Raw genomic sequence first — 16,669 nt, forward strand, 5'->3', positions numbered from 1 at the left:
TTTTGTTGGGCGTTCCCATTTATTGTTGTAGATTCTTTAGTTTATCGCGAAGATAAACAGTTGGCCCCCCCTGCCAGAAGGTGGTGCGTCCTCACTGATTTACAGTCCCCTGTGGCCACATTCCATGCTCAATCTGCTGGTGATCAGTAGAATATTCTAACTTTCTCACATACCCCGGAGGGGTGGATGAAGTAGCCCTCTTCGCTCCGCCCCCTCCTCCCCTGCCCCTGTGTGCAGGCGGGAGAGCGCTGGCGGGAGATCGCGGGCAGCCGAGGGCCGCAGGAGGAAGGGGGGAAGTGACGTGTAGCAGCATGAGGACCAAACTGTGGCCCTCCCTAAGGAGACCCAGTCCTGACTCTGACTGCATGGGCTGAAGAGAGTGCCTGTGCTGTGTCGCCTTACTCCATCCTTGTGTCTGCTTCTGTGAAGTGTTTGCATAGCCCGACTTTTCTTGGAGTGTTGTCTTTTTGTTTTTGTTTCCCGTCCCCCCTCCTGCCAAATAGTGTATCCTGGGTCCCCTGTGGAGTTGAACTGCAGGTTCGCAGGTTGCCTCAGTTCCTTATATCTCACTGGGTGGGCCCTGGCCTGCCATGAGGGAGCCCTGCCAGAAGGGGGCAGTCTTCTGGTCTCCGTCTTCTGGTCTCGTCTTAATTTACCTTACAGGGCCGTTGGGGAAACAATGGGCAGTTTTATTGCAACACCACGAATCGGTGCTTTAAAAATTAGCTTGGGATGCCTCGCAGCAGGGAAGCCTGACCCAAGTATTCTTCTTTCCTCTGAAGCAAACGGCCAGTGCTGGTTCTTCAGAATGAAGCGCTTTACCCACAGCGGCGCCCCTACACGAGTGAGGACGAAGCCTGGAAGTCCTTCCTGGAGAACCCCCTCACCGCGGCGACCAAGGCCATGATGAGCATCAACGGGGACGAGGACAGCGCGGCCGCGCTGGGCCTGCTCTACGACTACTACAAGGTGGGTCCGCCTGCTCTCGCGACGGCGGTCCCCCCTCCCACCCCAGCCCCGCGCTGGTCCGGCCGCACGGAAAACAGTAATTTGCTGGGAGAGGGTAATGCAAGTTGCTTCTGTAGGGACTATAATAGTTTAATGAGTACTTTGAATTACTATGGTTCAAAGCTGAAAAGTCTGCGCTCATGGAATCAAAGGGTTGTTTTCGAGACGTGCGGAGCAGCCAGCTGCTCTGGCTCCAGGGGAAAGGTGAGGCTCCCGTGGAAGAAGCCGGTCGCTGTGTCCTGTGGGGACCGGGCGTTTCCCTGAAGGTGGTCCTTAGCACCATCTGGGCGCAGTGGTTTGTCCCTGTGCAGTCAGAGCAAAGCGATGGCCTTTCCCCCCGCATGGTATTGTAGAGGCTTGGCTTTGATTTGACTGTACGGCTCATGAAAAACAAACCAGCCTTATTTTTCAGTCTTGGACCGTCTAGTTCTGAGGTCAGGATCCATTTTGCTGCCTGTTTCTGGAGATCTGGATGAGTCTTAGTTCAATGTAGTCTGTCCCCTGCCTGGAGTTTTATGTGGTGTTCCACAGACACGACACCACTGACTCTCATCATGGACACTGTCCTGGCGGCACTAGCTGCCATCCACAGACTGCCGGTGCTGCGCCGGGCGTGGTCACAGTGTGCGAGAGCCACTTCCGACGCCTCCGGAGTCCCTGCGGGGTCCCTGATGGGAACAGTCAAGGTCCCCGGCCACACAGCGCGTGTGTGTGGCAGCCAGGATCTCAGGCCTGGTCTGGTCCGTGCCCAGGTTGTCGCCTCGGCCATGCTGCGCATCTGCCGTGGGCTGTGCTTTGCTTGCTGGACGCACTGTGGCAGCTCCTCGTTCTGACCAGCAGCCGATAGGGGAGGATGGCTCCGTATTCCAGTTTATTTTGTCATCTTTTTTGTTTTTAAAACTCCCACACCTCTAGAAGACCTAATGTAACAGGACAGTTAACTCCTTAATATTGCCACCTAGATCAGGGGTGTCAAACTCATTTTCATCAGGGCCACATCAGCCTCACGGTTGCCTCAAAGGGCTGAATGTAATTTCAGCTCCTTAGCAGCTAAGGGTAGTTACATTTATACAGTCCTGAAATCATATCCGGCCCCTTCAAGGCAACCGCGAGGCTGATGTGGCCCCCGGTAAAGACGGGTTGGTCACCCCTGAGTCCTAGGTCAGCCAGCTGCCTGCGTTATGTTATGTTCCGGCCCTGTGTTCTTTCCTGAATACGAGAAATACAGCAGGGAAAAGGCAAAGGAGATAGTTAGGATGGGACCTAAACAAAAGGCTTGATTATCTTCTGATAGGAGGTCGTGTGGTCAGCCCCTGTGTCAGAGAGTGAGGTGAGCATCGTTTTCCTTTGAATATGAACGGAGACTTGTGTCGTACCTAATGACGCTGCAGGAGACCCTCGTCTGGGAAGTGCGGCCGCTCAAGTCCCTTTGAAGTGGAACTTGTTATATCACCTGTTCCCTTTATGGCTCGTTTTATTAACTCAGTGTAAAAACCCTAAGTTCCTAGGTGTTCATTACGAAGTTTGAAGTTGCGTGTCTGTAACTGAAACTCCGGAGAGTGGGGAGCAGACCCACACGGTCAGTGCCAGGAAGTGACCTGATGACCCCGGCTGCAGGGGCTCCGCGTGTGTGTCTCCAGCAGAGGGTCCTGGAGGTGTCCTACGTCGTAGGAGGAGAGGGATTTTCGTGTCTGTTCACTAAAGGAGACAGTCTCAGCAGTTCTCAATGTCAGGCTGCTTTTGATGGGTGTAGGGGGTTGGTTGGTTGGTTTGTTTGTTGTTTTTAAATGACCGGGTTTTAAATGTTTCAGGTTTTTAGGTGCCACGATCAGTCATTTTCACATCACAGTTTCAGTGAGGCTCTAAAAGCACATCGTTCGTACATGATACAATGCTTTTTCCTTCTTTACGGGTAAAATAAGAAGTAGGAGTAGGATTCCTTCGTGCACATCGGAAGCCAGTCTCACACCCCATTTTGGCAGTTTTGGAGGATGCGCTGGGAACAGGCTCGGCTGGGTGGGGGTCTGCAGCACGCCCCGAGGTGTCTGCCTGCCTGCCTCCACCTCCCGTGCAGGGATGAGCAGAGACCACGAAGGGTAGAGCAGCCTGAATTCGATTTGTCCCTTGCCTCACGGACCGTACGATTTCCACATCTAGAGAAATGGATCCCTGAAGCCGGCACCTGGGTCTCGGGGAATGCACTGTTCACTCGGCCGATCCTTGCGACTGTGCGTGGGGTCTGCAGGGAGGGGTGGCCGAGAAGAGCGGTGGGAGGGCGGAGAGAGCCCCGTTGTGTTTCCAGGAGCTCCTGGTCCACTGCCTTGTGTAGATGCGTGGGTAGAGCCAGGCCAGGGGTACTTGAAGAGACGAAACCCAGCCTCAGGGGCAGAAGGGGTGCGAGGCCCTGAGCTTGTCCAGCCAAGCAGTAGCTGGTTTTCACGTTGCCACCTGGTGACCAGCCCGCCGGCTCCTCAGAGCAGACCCCGTCTCATTCACCCTGCCCCCAGAGCTGGCGCTTGGACGCATTTAGTGGATGACACGAAGGCCCGGACTGACGGGAAAGAACAGGCTGTATCTATCTCTTCCTCCCTGCGTAAGGGTTAAATTACTGTCCTGTGTGTCCCTGTCTCAGGTTCCCAGAGAGAGGAGGTCATCGGTGGCAAAGGTCGAGGTTGAGCACCCGGAGGCGGACCACAGCAAAAGGTAACGTCCAATGTCGAGCGTGAAACAGTTCTCTCGGAAAATGCCAGGTGTCTGAAAGCACGTCGGGAGTTCGTTCCGGGGAAGAAGCGTGCGCGGACGAGGCGGGTGAGCTGCGCAGGTTTCCTTACCGCGTTGCCGTTTACTCACCGCGATTCCGTCGCTCGGAGAAGGTACCGGTTCCTTTAGGCGCAGTTGCCTTTTCTGCAAAACAGAGCATGAACGTTCTCCTCCTCCAAAGCGGTGTTTTTAGTAACAACTTCAAGCTTCCGTGTCTTGGATGCTGTTCCGTTCAGGGGGGGGGTGGCTGCCGGCAGTGCTGGGGTCCATTCAGAAATGCCGAGCGAATACGGTGCCTTCAGCTGCTTTCCAAATTCCTGCTGAGGCTACTTTTTGAATATTTCAGGTTAAAGCTTTCAAAAAAAATCAGTGAAGGCTTTAGAAAAAGTGAAAATATACTTTCATAGTGGCCCTGCGTCCCGTCTGTGATAAACGAGTACAAGATCGCTGCAGGAGGAAGGGTCGCCCAGGGGAACCCCGCCCCCTGGCGGCGCGCGCGCGGCCTCGCGCTCCGGTCTGCGCGCCCCGCGCCGAGCTCGCCTGCCCCGGGAGGGCTGGGCAGCGAGCTGTCCCCTGCGTGTAGTGTGCTTCCTGCGTGTGTGCGTGGTGCTGCTTTCATCTTCAGAATCTCCCTTTGGCAAAGGGCTCACGGCTTTTATTTCCTACTTTTTTGTTACGGACGTTTCAAACGCAGCAGCAGCAGGGAAATAACGTGAAGCCCCACGGACTGCTGTGGGCGTCGGCAGTTACCCGCATAATTCCCCGTGTTCGGTCCACTCTTCTGTCTTCCTCAACTCATACGTTGATTTCCCAGATTTATTTTTTGCTGCAGTACTTTGTTTTATTTTCTGTTATTTGTTTGGAGCTGCTGATAAGTGTTTCTTTGGGCCAGATCACGGCATGAGCTGGGGGTCAAGGTCTCAGGTGCCGCCCTGGAACCGGCTAAACTTCACGTGAAGGCTGTACAGTGGCTTTTGTGTTTTTTTTTTAATATAGTTTATTGATTATGCTATTAAAGTTGTCCCATTTTCTCCCCTCCACCTTGCATACTCTCTCTCACCCACATTCCCCTGCTTTAGTTCATGTCCGTGTGTCACACTTATAAGTTCTTTAGCTTCTCCATTTCCCAAACTATTTTTACCTCCCCCCTATTTTCTACCTACCGTCTATGCTACTTATTCTCATACCTTTTCCCCCTCTCTCCTCCTCCCACTCTCCTGTTGCTAACCCTCCACGTACAGTGTTTTTTTACTGTTACAAAGCCTCAGTGATCTATTTTCTGGGTAGTTTTTTTTTCTTCTTCTCTTTCCTTAGGAAACATTCCTGGGTGTGAATTTAAACAGTTTTACATGTTGTCAATCCTGAAATGTACTAAGCTGCCAAGTTGCTTTTTTTTTCTTAAAAGTATCAGCCTATATGATTTGAGGTGGCTTTGAAAATCTATTAGTTTTACTCTAGACTAGACATCATCTTACATGGCCCAGGACATTTATTAGAGCAAAGTCATTTTATGCAGGTATTTTTATCTGCTGGTGCAGTGTAGTCATAAGTTTCCTTTCGCCGAAAGAGAAAGCCAAACAGGCGTACGCACCAGGAACGGCTCACACGTCTTGAGCCCTGTGTGCCAGGGATTGTTGCGTGCCTTTATTTCAGTGCCAACTCGTTTATCCTCCTCAGAACGTTTTGAGGGCAGACACCCTTATTGTCCCCATCTCACAGAAGAGCGTGTCGTTGCTCAGCGGTGAATGACTGGCTCCAGGTCACACCGGATTTGAACTGGAGGAGCCTGACTTCAGGGTCTGTCTGGGAGCTGCCTTTCTGGACCGACCCGACCAGCCATGTTTGCAGCTTCGGGGTTCCAGTAAAATTCGGTGACGTTGCTAGAATTGTTGAGAGTAAAGTGTAGCTGAGGAGAGCTCTCCATTCTCGGTGTTCACATGAAATCTTACTTAACACTTTTGGGTCTCATTGACCTGTCCCTGTGAAGCTGTCTCCTCATTCTCCAGCATCTGTGTCTGTAGTTTCTACCATGCACATATTGTAATTACTGCACCCCGAGGCCCAGTGCCACTAGGAAAGTAAACATTGTCACTCTGGCGGGGTGGTGTGGTTGTTAGGAGCATTGTCCCGTGCACCCAAAGTCTGCGGGTTCAGTGCCCAGTCGGGGCACATGCCCAGGCTGCGAGTGTGGTGCCTGCGTGGGGCGTGTCCAGGAGGCAGCTGATCGATGTTTCTCTCGCATGGATGTTTCTCTCTCTCTCCCCCCCTCCCCCCACCTTCCTCTCCCTCCAATAGCATCTGGCATACCCTGAGGTGAGGATTAAAAAAAATTGTCAAAGAACTGTGTCAGCACTGAACGAGGTTTATTTTTTTTTTCTTAAAGAAACAGCATGCCCCATGTGGCCGAGCAGCCCCTCCTTGCCACCGGAGAGAACAGAGTGCAAGTGCTGAAAAACGTGCCGTTCAACATCGTCCTCCCCCACGGCAACCAGCTGGGCATCGACAAGAGAGGCCACCTAACAGTCCCTGATACGACAGTCACCGTCTCCATAGCAGCGATGCCTACCCACTCCATCAAAACAGAAGCGCAGTCCCACGGCTTCGCCGTGGGGATCCCTCCGGCCGTGTACCAGCCGGAGCCCACCGAGCGCGTGCTGGTGTTCGATCGGAACCTCGGTGCCGACCACTTCGGCGCTGGTGCTCAGGCCCCGAACGCTCAGCGGCGAACTCCGGACTCCACCTTCTCGGAGACCTTCAAGGACGGCGTGCAGGAGGTACAGGAAGCCACGGCGTCTTCCTCAGATGGCTGTGTGTTTGTCTCAGTGTCGGGTTCCCCCGGTCCTCGTTATGTAAGCCTGAAACTCAGCCCGAAGTGAGTGGATTAGGAACAACAGTGGGATTTTTTAATAGAGAAAAGGCCCATGGGTGTAAGTTGTAAGCTAACCCCATAAAACCAGACATTATCGTCAAGGGCACATGGCTAATCTTACCAGCAGCTGAGTTAACAGTTAACGATTTCAGCTAAGTGATTTGCTGGAGAAAGAGAAAGAGAGCCCCATCCATAGTTTTCCGCCAGCAACAGATACGTCCACATAGTCTGTTTTCGGCTTTTGTCCTGGACCAAAACAGGCTCAGGGCACCAGCCGCGGTCTAACGTGATTGGCCCCGTGTTTGTTTGCGGGGTGTTTCTTGGTTGGTAGAACCAACCTGGGAGGCAGGTGGGTCAGGCTCACAGGTGTGTGGTGTGAGATTTACAAACGACCACAAATACTCCGAAGGGCTTTGTGGCGAGGGACACCTCACTCGGGTCCAAGTTAGACACTGAAGGTGTTCGGAACTAGTTAAGGACGGGGCAGGGGCGGGGGAGTATCCCTCCCTCCGCTTACGGCGTCAGGGGTAGAGAAGTCAGTTCTCCCGGGCAAGTGCACCCGTCCGTCAGCCGTGTGTGCGCTCGGGGCCCTGCCCGAACTTGGTGCAGCGATGGTGCCGGCTCCCAAACTCAGGAGAGTCTGGTTGCAGATTCTGGAATGGGACAGCACCAGGGTGCGTGGGAGAGACAGGAAGGGGATGAGTGAAGCGCTTTGTGGGAGTGCGCACATACATGGTTTTAATTCAACTGAGTGGCATGTGCACTGGCTCTTTTTCTTTTTAGTTTTTTTGTTCTCCTAGAGGTAAACTTTTTATTTGCAAATGAGTGACGAAAGCGGAGTGGGTTGCTGTGAGCCACGGGCTTTCTGCTGCACCCGGTGTGGGCCCGCAGCAAACCTGACGACCGGCTAACTCGCTGTGGCTCATGACATTGATGTTTCAGGTTTTCTTCCCCTCGGACCTCAATCTGCGGATGCCCGGCATGAACTCAGAGGACTATGTTTTTGACAGTGTTTCTGGGTAATAGTTGCCTTTTAATTTGATTTTTACCTTTCGGCTTTCATGACCTAGTTCTCTTTCGCTAACTGGATACTGGACAATCTGCGGTGGCGTTAGCGGGCTCTCACCGGTGTCTCGCCGTGGTGGCTGCGCACGGGGCGTCTCCTGGCCGCAGATGTGGCTGCCACACCGTGCACGTGGGCTCTGCACTGTGGTTCCTCGTTTCCTTCCTTCCTGGTGTCGGGTTTTCTTCTTCCTTCTGGTTTCTCCTCGGGTGACGGTCGGAGGATGGGGCCTGGAAGAAGAGACGAGGGCACTGAGTTAGATCTCTGAGGTCCCCGAAGCCTGCTTCCCAACGTGTATAATTCTGTGAGCATTTAGGAATAACATCAGGTGGATGAAGGGTTTTATTTTTCAGTTAGCCTCACTAAGAAGAAAATAAACAAAGTCGATGTTTTTCTGACCCGATAGCTTCTTTTAAACCTCACAAAATGGCATCTCACACCGGGAGTGTGAAGAGTTACCAAGCTAACAATGGACAGACCATATTTTTGCCGTGTATAATGCTCACTTTTTTTTTTTTGCCCAAATTTTTGAGGGGAAAAGTAAGGATGTAGATTCCACGTGGGCAGTACTAATTGGTCACTGGTACATAAAATTTCGTGTACCTCAAATTTACAACTCAGTCACGGGGATAGAAAGTACAGCATAAGGAATGTTAACAATGTCACAGTAACTTCGTACAGTGACAGATGGCAGTGGACTTTTTGTGGTGACCCCTTTGTAAGGTACATACATGTGAAATCTCACTACGTTCTATACCTGAAACTACTCCAATTTCATCTGTCCACTGTACTTTTAATTCAGAAGAGCTTTACATTCCAGAGTAAAAATTAGACATGAAGCCAAAAAAAAAATTTTTTTTGTACTCTGTGTCTGTCTTATGTTTTGTAATTATTTGTTACATAGAATTTCTTGTTCCACAATATGTTAAAAAAACAAGTGCTAAAGTTCCTTTATAATACAAAAAAGTATCTACAATTAAAAAATTGAATTAAACAATTAAAACAAAAGACTTTTTTCGCTGAAAGTTTGGGCCGAAAACATGGACGTGCAGTCCATTATGCACGGCAAAATATGCTGTAAAAACACTTTCAGATTTTTTTGGAAAGAGTTTAAGATTTCATTTCATGATTTTGTTTCATGCATTCTTTATGTGTGTCTATTTTGAAGTAGAAAAGGATTTATTTAAAAGCGGAGGCTTTCATGGGAATCAGGACTTCCCTTAAAGACCTGCCTCCAGGTGAGCAGGTCACAGACCCGAATGCCTGCAGGGGGTGGGCCGGTCGGGTGGCCCGGGACTGCAGCCCGTGGGCTCTGCAGCTGCTGTTGCGTCCACCCAGCCCCGAGGCTGCGGCACCCACGCGGCTGTGGATGCGCGTCACCAGAGGGCGCGGCTGGCCTCCGGTATGGTTTCCATCTTATTTACAGAAATACCCTTATTTATAGAAACGGGGGGGAGTCTGCCGACCCCTGGTGATTAAACAACCTCGGGGGCTGTCGGTGCGGGCCCTAAGGTGCTAGGGAATGAACGTCGAGAGTCAGGAGTGCCCTCTGAAGCCGTGTCAGTCACAGGCAGAAGCAACCACAAGGTGCCGCGCAGACCCGATCGGATCCCATCGGAGGGCTGCCAGCCGCCTGCCCACAGCCTTTGCTGCGCACGTACCAGGCTGGCCGCGCGTCCAGGAGATTCCCTTTCACTTGTTAGTGTCGTGTCTTTGATGTCCACGGCCTCCGAACTTCTCATCGTTAGGCCCGCTCCATGGAATTTCCCGCAGGCATCTTGTCGTCCCGCATCTGTGAGGCTGGGGAGTTGCGTGTCACTTAGACTATATCTATTGCGACAGAAGTAGCCAGCGGTCAGCGGGAGGTTTCCTGGCTCTCTGCTCGTGTCGTGAACCCACACTCTCGCGTGAGCTAGAGCGCCCAGGAAGCTTCCGGGGGAGCGGGCCACACGCCTGTGAACTTTCTCGCCCCCCAGGAACAACTTCGAGTACACGCTGGAAGCCTCCAAGTCACTGCGGCAGAAGCCGGGAGACAGCACCATGACGTACCTGAACAAAGGCCAGTTCTACCCGGTCACCCTGAAGGAAGTGAGCAGCAGCGAGGGCGTCCACCACCCCATCAGCAAAGTGCGGGTGAGTCCTGCTCTCGGCGCTGCCCGAGGCTCAGCCGTCTGCAGGTCCGAGGCGGCTCTGAGTGCTCCCCAGCGGCAGCTGTAAGCCCTGCCTGTGAAATCCGACTGCATCAGCTTTCCGGAAGGCGCCTGTCTGTGTTGTGACGGGTTCTCCCCCGCAGAGCGTGATCATGGTGGTGTTCGCGGAAGACAAGAGCAGGGAGGACCAGCTGAGGCACTGGAAGTACTGGCACTCCCGGCAGCACACGGCCAAGCAGAGATGCATTGACATCGGTGAGCAGCCCGAGGGAGCGGGCGGGCGGCCTTCGTTCCTGGGGGCGCAGCGTCCCCTCCTCCAAATCCGATTGTGTTTGGCAGCGAGCAGCTTCCTGCCGAAAGCATTTGCATTCCTGCACCAGCTACTGATCTGCTCTCCATGCACTGCCGTTGGCCTGCCGGAGTCAGGGCTCCCAACGTTACTTCCCTCAGAGGGACAGGTGTCCCCCTGGCCCCCCTGCCCCCTGCCGGTGGCTCTCCCTGTGCCGCTGGGGGGCCAGAGCTGCATGGCCGGCTCCCCTAGGAGTGTCCGCTTTTTAATCTGCAACTTTTTTGCAGGGTAAATAACGTCCTTAGGACCTTCTGATCATATCTGTGTCATCAGGCGGCTCCGAATCTGAGTGTTGCTCCTTTTCTTTCCCTCCTGGAATGTTCGTGTTCTCTGTTCAAGAGAATTGAAAGAACTGATTTGTGCACTGGGTCCTCCGGGCTAGTTTGTGGCCTTTAGTACCATTGTTTGGCCCTTTGTAGACCTGAATATCCTCACTTTGGCATAGCGAGATAAAATTACACCTAAGCTTGCCTCTATTACAAAAGTTCTTTTTCTTTCCCTTCTAAGCTCCTTCCCACCCAACAGAATGTTCATTTAAGTCATCCATGGATGATAATGGGAAAAACCGAATCTTACTTTAAACTGCCACGATCTTGTGTTGGAACGAGACATGGCAACTGCTTTTTCTTTCTGTCACCCCTGCAGCCGACTATAAGGAGAGCTTCAACACCATCAGCAACATCGAGGAGATTGCTTACAATGCCATCTCTTTCACTTGGGACATTAACGATGAAGCCAAGGTAGGTCATGGAGTCCGCGGACACCCGTGCTGCCCGCGCTGCGTGGGTGGTGGGAGGAGCCCAGGGGTCTGACGGCGGCTGGGTGCACGGTTCCGCGTGTCTTCATTTCTTTGCGGAGGAACAGGGGGAAAGGGCGTGGCCCAGCAGGTGGGGCAGAGCCTTACGTTGTGACCTGTGTGAAGGGGCAGGACTTTCGGAGAAGAAATAGCCACTATTTCCTCAGCCCCGTGCTTTCTTCCCATTTGTCAGCGCCAGCTGGATTTTTTACTTTCTCTTTCCATTGCTTCACATTTTCTGGAAGTCCAGCGTTTTCCCAGATGTCACGAAACTGTCCTCCTCCCCTTTCTGTCCTCTCCCTCCTCCCCAGAAGACCGTTTTTGTCCACTCGCCGTACTTAACCCGTGAAGTGAGTGCGGGAGCTGTCCGAGCGGGGCCCCACGGGGGGAGGGGCGGAGCCTGCGCCCACTCGCCTGGGGCCTGGGGCCTGGCTCCCCGTTCAGAGCGGTCGGAATGCCTGTCCCCTGCCTCCCTCGGGCCTGCCGTGCGGGTGGCTGGAACAGTGCCCGTAGCGGCTGGGGCTGTTTGGGAAGGGCCCTTGCACACAAGCACTGTAGGCAGTGGTCTGTTTCATATCGCTGCCTTTGAAGACAGCGTGCTTGGGATTCTTCCACCACGGGCTTCGGCGAGTGAAGAATCGTGTCCGATTTAGGTGGTCGTTTGGAGAGTTGGAATCTTCGGCACCTATTAAGAACAATTAAGCACATTCTTAGTTCGTTTCTGCTTTTCCCTTTTAGTAGAATTCCTCTCCTCACTAAGTGATTCGAGTTCTGGCATTTATTTCTTTTTTGCTTAAGATTTTATTTATTTATTTTTGGAGATGGGAAGAGGGGAAGAGAAACATCCGTGTGGTTACCTCTCTTGCGCCCCCTACTGGGGACCTGGTAACGTAGGCATGTGCCCTGACTGGGAATCGAACTGGCGACGCTTTGGTTCCCAGGCCGGTGCCCAATCCACTGAGCCACACCAGCCGGGGCTCATTAGTCTAAATATACTGTATTAGATGCTAACTACTGCAGAATTTTTTTTTTTCACTGCCTGGGGTCCAATCACATTGCTAGATTCTTGAGAACCGTATCACGTTTCACTACAACTGCTTTCCCTTCGCACCGTGGCCGTCGTGCCTGAGGCAGACGCGTGTCTGTGGGACCGGAGGGTGCAGCACCGGGGTCCGCCCGTCTGCGAGGAAGCCGAAGGCGTGGCACCTGCTGGCCGCCTGGACCCTGGGCAGATGTCCCGGGCCGCCCAGGCCCGAGCTGGAGGCCCGATCAAACAGTGCGTTCGCTGCAGGGGAGCTGCCCGGGGGAGAAGCAAACTCCGTGTCGTGTCGTGGTTGCTGCCGTGATCTTAAAGTTAAATGTCACAGCGGGACGCAGTGTGCTGGCGACGGACGGCCTTCAGGGAGAGCTGGCCCCGTGCCCTCCAGGTGCTGCCGTTCTTGGGGGGCACGAGGGAAGCAGAGCCGTCAGGGGACCCCTGGAGAGACTGCGGGGGGCGGTGAGTGAGGCCACGGAAGTCCTGAGCTCACTCTCCTGACGGACTGGCGACCTGGAGCCAGCCCTTGGGGGCTCTGGCTGGCCCTTTCTCCCCTCGTCCCCCCGGGAAAGGGGAAGGGCGGCAGAGGCCAGCCCCCCCTGTGCCGCAGCGTCGTCAGGGCCAATGAGTGCCTGTCAGGGTGCGCGGAGATCTCGGCAGCCGCGCCCGGCACGCGGGCGGGCACCTTGTTTGTCCTGCTGTGTCTCCCGGGTGGGGGGGCCGGAGCCAAGACGACGGGCGGGGGTGCTGGCTGGCTTCAGCGGGAGGCCTCCGGCGCATTCGTGTTCGTGTGGAAGAGAAGTGTTGTTAGGGGCGCGTCTTAAGGAGCCTTGGTAGCATCCTTAGTTGCTGTAGGCGAATCCGGCTTCGCCTCCCCTTCCAGACCCCCGTGCCCACTTGACCTGTCGGTGCCCCGTCCTGCCAGGGGAGGGCGCTGTGCCGGGTCTGAGCGAGGCTCTGCCCTTTGAAGCTGGCGTCAGGCCCCGGTTCGAGCGTGTGTGGGCACTGAGGGTCCGGATGTTCGCCCTCCCCGGCCCGGCCGATGCTCGCCGCTCTCACACTCCACAGACCTGGGGCCCGAGGGCCGCTGGCGTGCGCACCCCACACGCAGGACCCTGGGCAGGCTTTCCTGCTCCTGTCTCTGAAAGGGTCCCCTGGCTCGTTCTAAGTAGGATACGTTCGTGGGTTCTCAGTCCGAGCTCGTTCTCCACCAGCGTGAGGGTTTATTGGGGGTACTCGGCACTCCCTCCTCCCCCCACACTTTTTTTAAAGGTAACTAGTAGACCCTTCTGGCCACACCAGGACGGGGAAACCTAGAATTCTGGCCCAGCGTTGACCTCTGAACCCTCCCGTGGTTTCTGTGCCCTTTGGTGGTGGCTCTGTGTTTTGAGGACACGCGGGGTTGGCTTGTGTTCCGGTCTGGGGAAACCGCCGTCAAGGCCAGACTCACCCGGCACCGTCCCTGGACGCGCTCTTCGGCTGATGGGTACCCCCGCCGTCACCGAGGGACTTGCGGAAGTCTCAGTTAGTTAGCTGAAGTGAGTGGTCACCTCGACGGCGGGGAGGACATGGCGTAGAAGGGCAGGGCTGTTCAGAAACAGCCCCCAGGCGGCAGAGCTGCTTGATCCACTTTTCTGTGCTCTGCACGAAGCCGGTGGCTTGGGTGCTCGGGCGGCTTTTAAAGAGTCAGGAGCCTCTGGGCAAGTCCCCGTCCAGCGTCTCCCTGTGGAATAGCTTAACCAGGTTCCCCCTCCTCATGGGCAGCCTCGACGAGCTGCTTGAGGTGGTTTTGGCAGGAAGAAGCGGTTCCCTCCGAAACGGTGCAGTTCGGGGCTCCGGTGCCGGCCCTCGGAATCCGTGAGCCGGGAGGGCACACGCCCCTCTGGGGGGAGAGGACTGAGAAAGGGGGGTGGAGTCCGGGGGCGGGGGGGAGGGAGGTGAGTGCACACGGGGACTCCAAAAACCTCACAGAGCCAGCGGTGCACCCACCCCCGCTGCAGGGATTTGTGACTCCACCGGCAGATACCTGCGGGCCAGCCCTGTCCACGGCCTCCTGGTGGGTCCAGGCTAACACGCTGGCCCTGTCTTCAGGTGCATTGTGGGAGCGTTACGTAGGCTTCCGTGGGCGAGCCTGGGATCCTAAATGTAACACAGTTTTTTGTGGAGACAAATAACTCATCATTGGGATCATGGGTTCCGCTCATGTCCAGAGCCACAACCCAGGGCGCAGTCCTGGGTACGGGGCACGTCTCAGCCTGGGGTCAAGCTCTTGCTTGGGTTGTAAGTCTGAGGGTTTACAACGGCATTGAGATTTGGTCAGCGATAGGAAGTGAGGGCCTCTCCAGGCCTCGAGATCTAAAGTAAATAGAGGACAGGCAGTTCCCGAGAGAGAACGAGCTCCTTGGAATGCCTGTGTTGCGCTGAGCACCGTGGCAAGAAACCTTGCCTGTGTTCACACCCAGCGAGGCCGTGCCCCCTGCGCGGGGCCCCCAGGAAGCCCTGGGCCGTGCCAGTGGGTGCGTCGGGATGAGGCCGGCTGCGGGGGCGAGAATGGGCCGGACCTCGAAACACCCAAAGCGTTCTCCACGGGGGAGCCTGTCCCAGCGCGTGAGGGCTCTCATCCGTGGGGTCCCGTCATGGGCTCACTGGTACAATGCCCACCATCGAAGGGCATTTTTGCTACCGGGGAGTCATTTGTCTTGATTGTCGGGTGAGGGGTGTTCCACTGCAGAGGAGGGGGAATCGTGAACCGAAAACAGCTGTGCAACACCCAGGCCTCATGGGGGGGAGCCCTTCGCCCAGGGCAGCGCTGGTAGGATGGGGTGCCCCTCCGAGTATTGGGCGAGCCTTTTAAAGCAGCAGTGACCCCAGGGGTGCAAAACACCTAGCACATTGCTGCCAGAGGTGACCTCTGAATCCCCGCGCTGGCGGGAGGTCGTGGGGCAGCCACCGTGGCACCTGTCGTCTCTGACTCGGACAGCAGAGAGCGCCCCGGCAGCCCCACACCACGCTCCCTTTGGGGCCCCCCGGAGCGCCTAAGGGAGCCCAGGTGTGGCATCTCATTTGCTTTTTCGCCGTGCGCCTCCGCGGCTGAAAGGAAGCGACAGATTTGGGCGTTTCTCCCGCAGGGCGGCCGCGGGGCCCACGTGCTTCTCTGCCCACCAGCTCTTGCGGAGACAGCACTTCGACTCACGCTGCCCCGGCGCTGTCTTGGGCAGGTGCGGCCGCGCCTTTCCTTGGTGGCCCATCTTCTCTCCGGGGGTGACAGAGCCAGTTCCAGCACACGGTCCGTGTCTTCGTGGCTCCCTTAGTTCCTGACCCTCAGTGTGGCGGTTGGCCCGTGGGGAGGGCGCGGGGCAGTCAGAGACGGGGCAGCCCTGGCCCAGGGAGCCTCCTGCGTCTCCTCCTGGCCCGCCCCTGTCAGCCCTGAGCAGGCCCCCGGCCCCTCAGCCCCCGGCAGGGCTGTCCCTCGGAGCCAGAGGCTTCCAGTGTCCTGCGGGGGCTCGTATCGCGGAGGGAAAGCGATCATGCCTGTGGGCGCGGAGGCGCTTTATGACGAGGGTCCTGGGTCTGGCGGCAGCGCCGTTGCGTCCATCCCTTCGTCTCCTGTGGCAGAGAGGGCACGGGAGTCCCCGGGACTGGGGTTGGGGGGGGGGTGCCCGCAGAGTTCCTTCTGTCCGAGGGCAGTGACCGCCTGGTGACTGGACCCAGAGACTTGCTGTGTGTGGTTTTGGGATTCGGGTTGTGAGTTTAGTCCCGGTCTGCTGTTTTGTCTCAGCGCAGTATCTGGGCCTCGTTGCGAGAGTGGTTTTCGGTTTGCTCGGACCGAGCGCACTGCTTGCATCTGCCGGATTCCATTCCAGTGAGGTGTCGGCCAAGTGCGCCAGCCATTACGGCGAGGTGTTGCCGTGTGTGGTCGCACGGGGCAGGGACGGGTTTGGTCCGTTTCACAACCCGAGGCTCCGGCGTGAACGGGAGGGAGGAGGGAGCGACGTGAGTCAGACATCGCTCCCTTGCAGCTGCAGCTCAGCGTGGGCAGGAGGTTTTAAAACAAGGGTGTCCACTCCCTGGCCTCAATGGCTGGCGAAGTCTGGGGGCATCACCGCCTTTAAACCGAGGGAGGGAGACTCTTCAAGCCCAGGTGGACACCGGGCTGAGTGGTTCCCGCAGGGTCGCCTGGCTTCCACCCGCCACCCCTAGGGAGCCTCGGGGTGGCCCTGGAAGCTTCTGGAATGACCTTCATGCCACTCCTGGGGTTGCCTTTCATGCAATTGAAAGACACCTACCTGTCAAAGTAAAACAATAAAAAACGTTGGTGGCAGGACGATAGTCCATTTCCTCACTGGAGTAGGTTTGATCCGCCCTGGAGGAAACAAGACATTTTCCTTGATGGGAAATCTGTGGAGACTGCCTTTCGTTAGCTGGTGAGGAAAACAGTCTCCACTTGGCGATGGGAAAGTTCGCTTTGAAAACACTGTTCTGGATCCGATGGTGAGAAAGGGTTCTCCCTGAAACTTTGTACTTCTCTTTAGCAAGGTTTGCTACACTCTGGGTGGAAAGCGTTTCCCAGAGTGAACGCTCGGGTCTGAGCTAGAGGCTCGGCCAGGAGGGAGGTAAAACGCACCGCAGCCCCCGCCC

The 16,669-nt window shown here is 55.6% G+C and overlaps 1 protein-coding gene across 4 annotated transcripts in view; it reads left to right on the top strand.

The window, feature by feature from the left end:
• The window catches only part of GRHL1 (grainyhead like transcription factor 1), a 35,414-nt gene that overhangs the window by 2,602 nt on the left and 16,143 nt on the right, over window positions 1-16,669 (top strand). For all 4 annotated transcript variants that reach the window (XM_036027646.1, XM_028516435.2, XM_036027647.1 and 1 more), the window contains exons 2-8: window positions 783-969; window positions 3,641-3,711; window positions 6,152-6,542; window positions 7,580-7,656; window positions 9,677-9,833; window positions 9,994-10,105; window positions 10,845-10,939. In XM_036027646.1, the coding sequence (XP_035883539.1) occupies window positions 783-969; window positions 3,641-3,711; window positions 6,152-6,542; window positions 7,580-7,656; window positions 9,677-9,833; window positions 9,994-10,105; window positions 10,845-10,939 (1,090 nt within the window). The remainder of the gene's footprint in view (window positions 1-782; window positions 970-3,640; window positions 3,712-6,151; window positions 6,543-7,579; window positions 7,657-9,676; window positions 9,834-9,993; window positions 10,106-10,844; window positions 10,940-16,669) is intronic.

Source organism: Phyllostomus discolor, chromosome 6, assembly GCF_004126475.2.
Source record: "Phyllostomus discolor isolate MPI-MPIP mPhyDis1 chromosome 6, mPhyDis1.pri.v3, whole genome shotgun sequence".
In the NCBI taxonomy this organism is placed as follows: Eukaryota; Metazoa; Chordata; class Mammalia; order Chiroptera; family Phyllostomidae; genus Phyllostomus; species Phyllostomus discolor.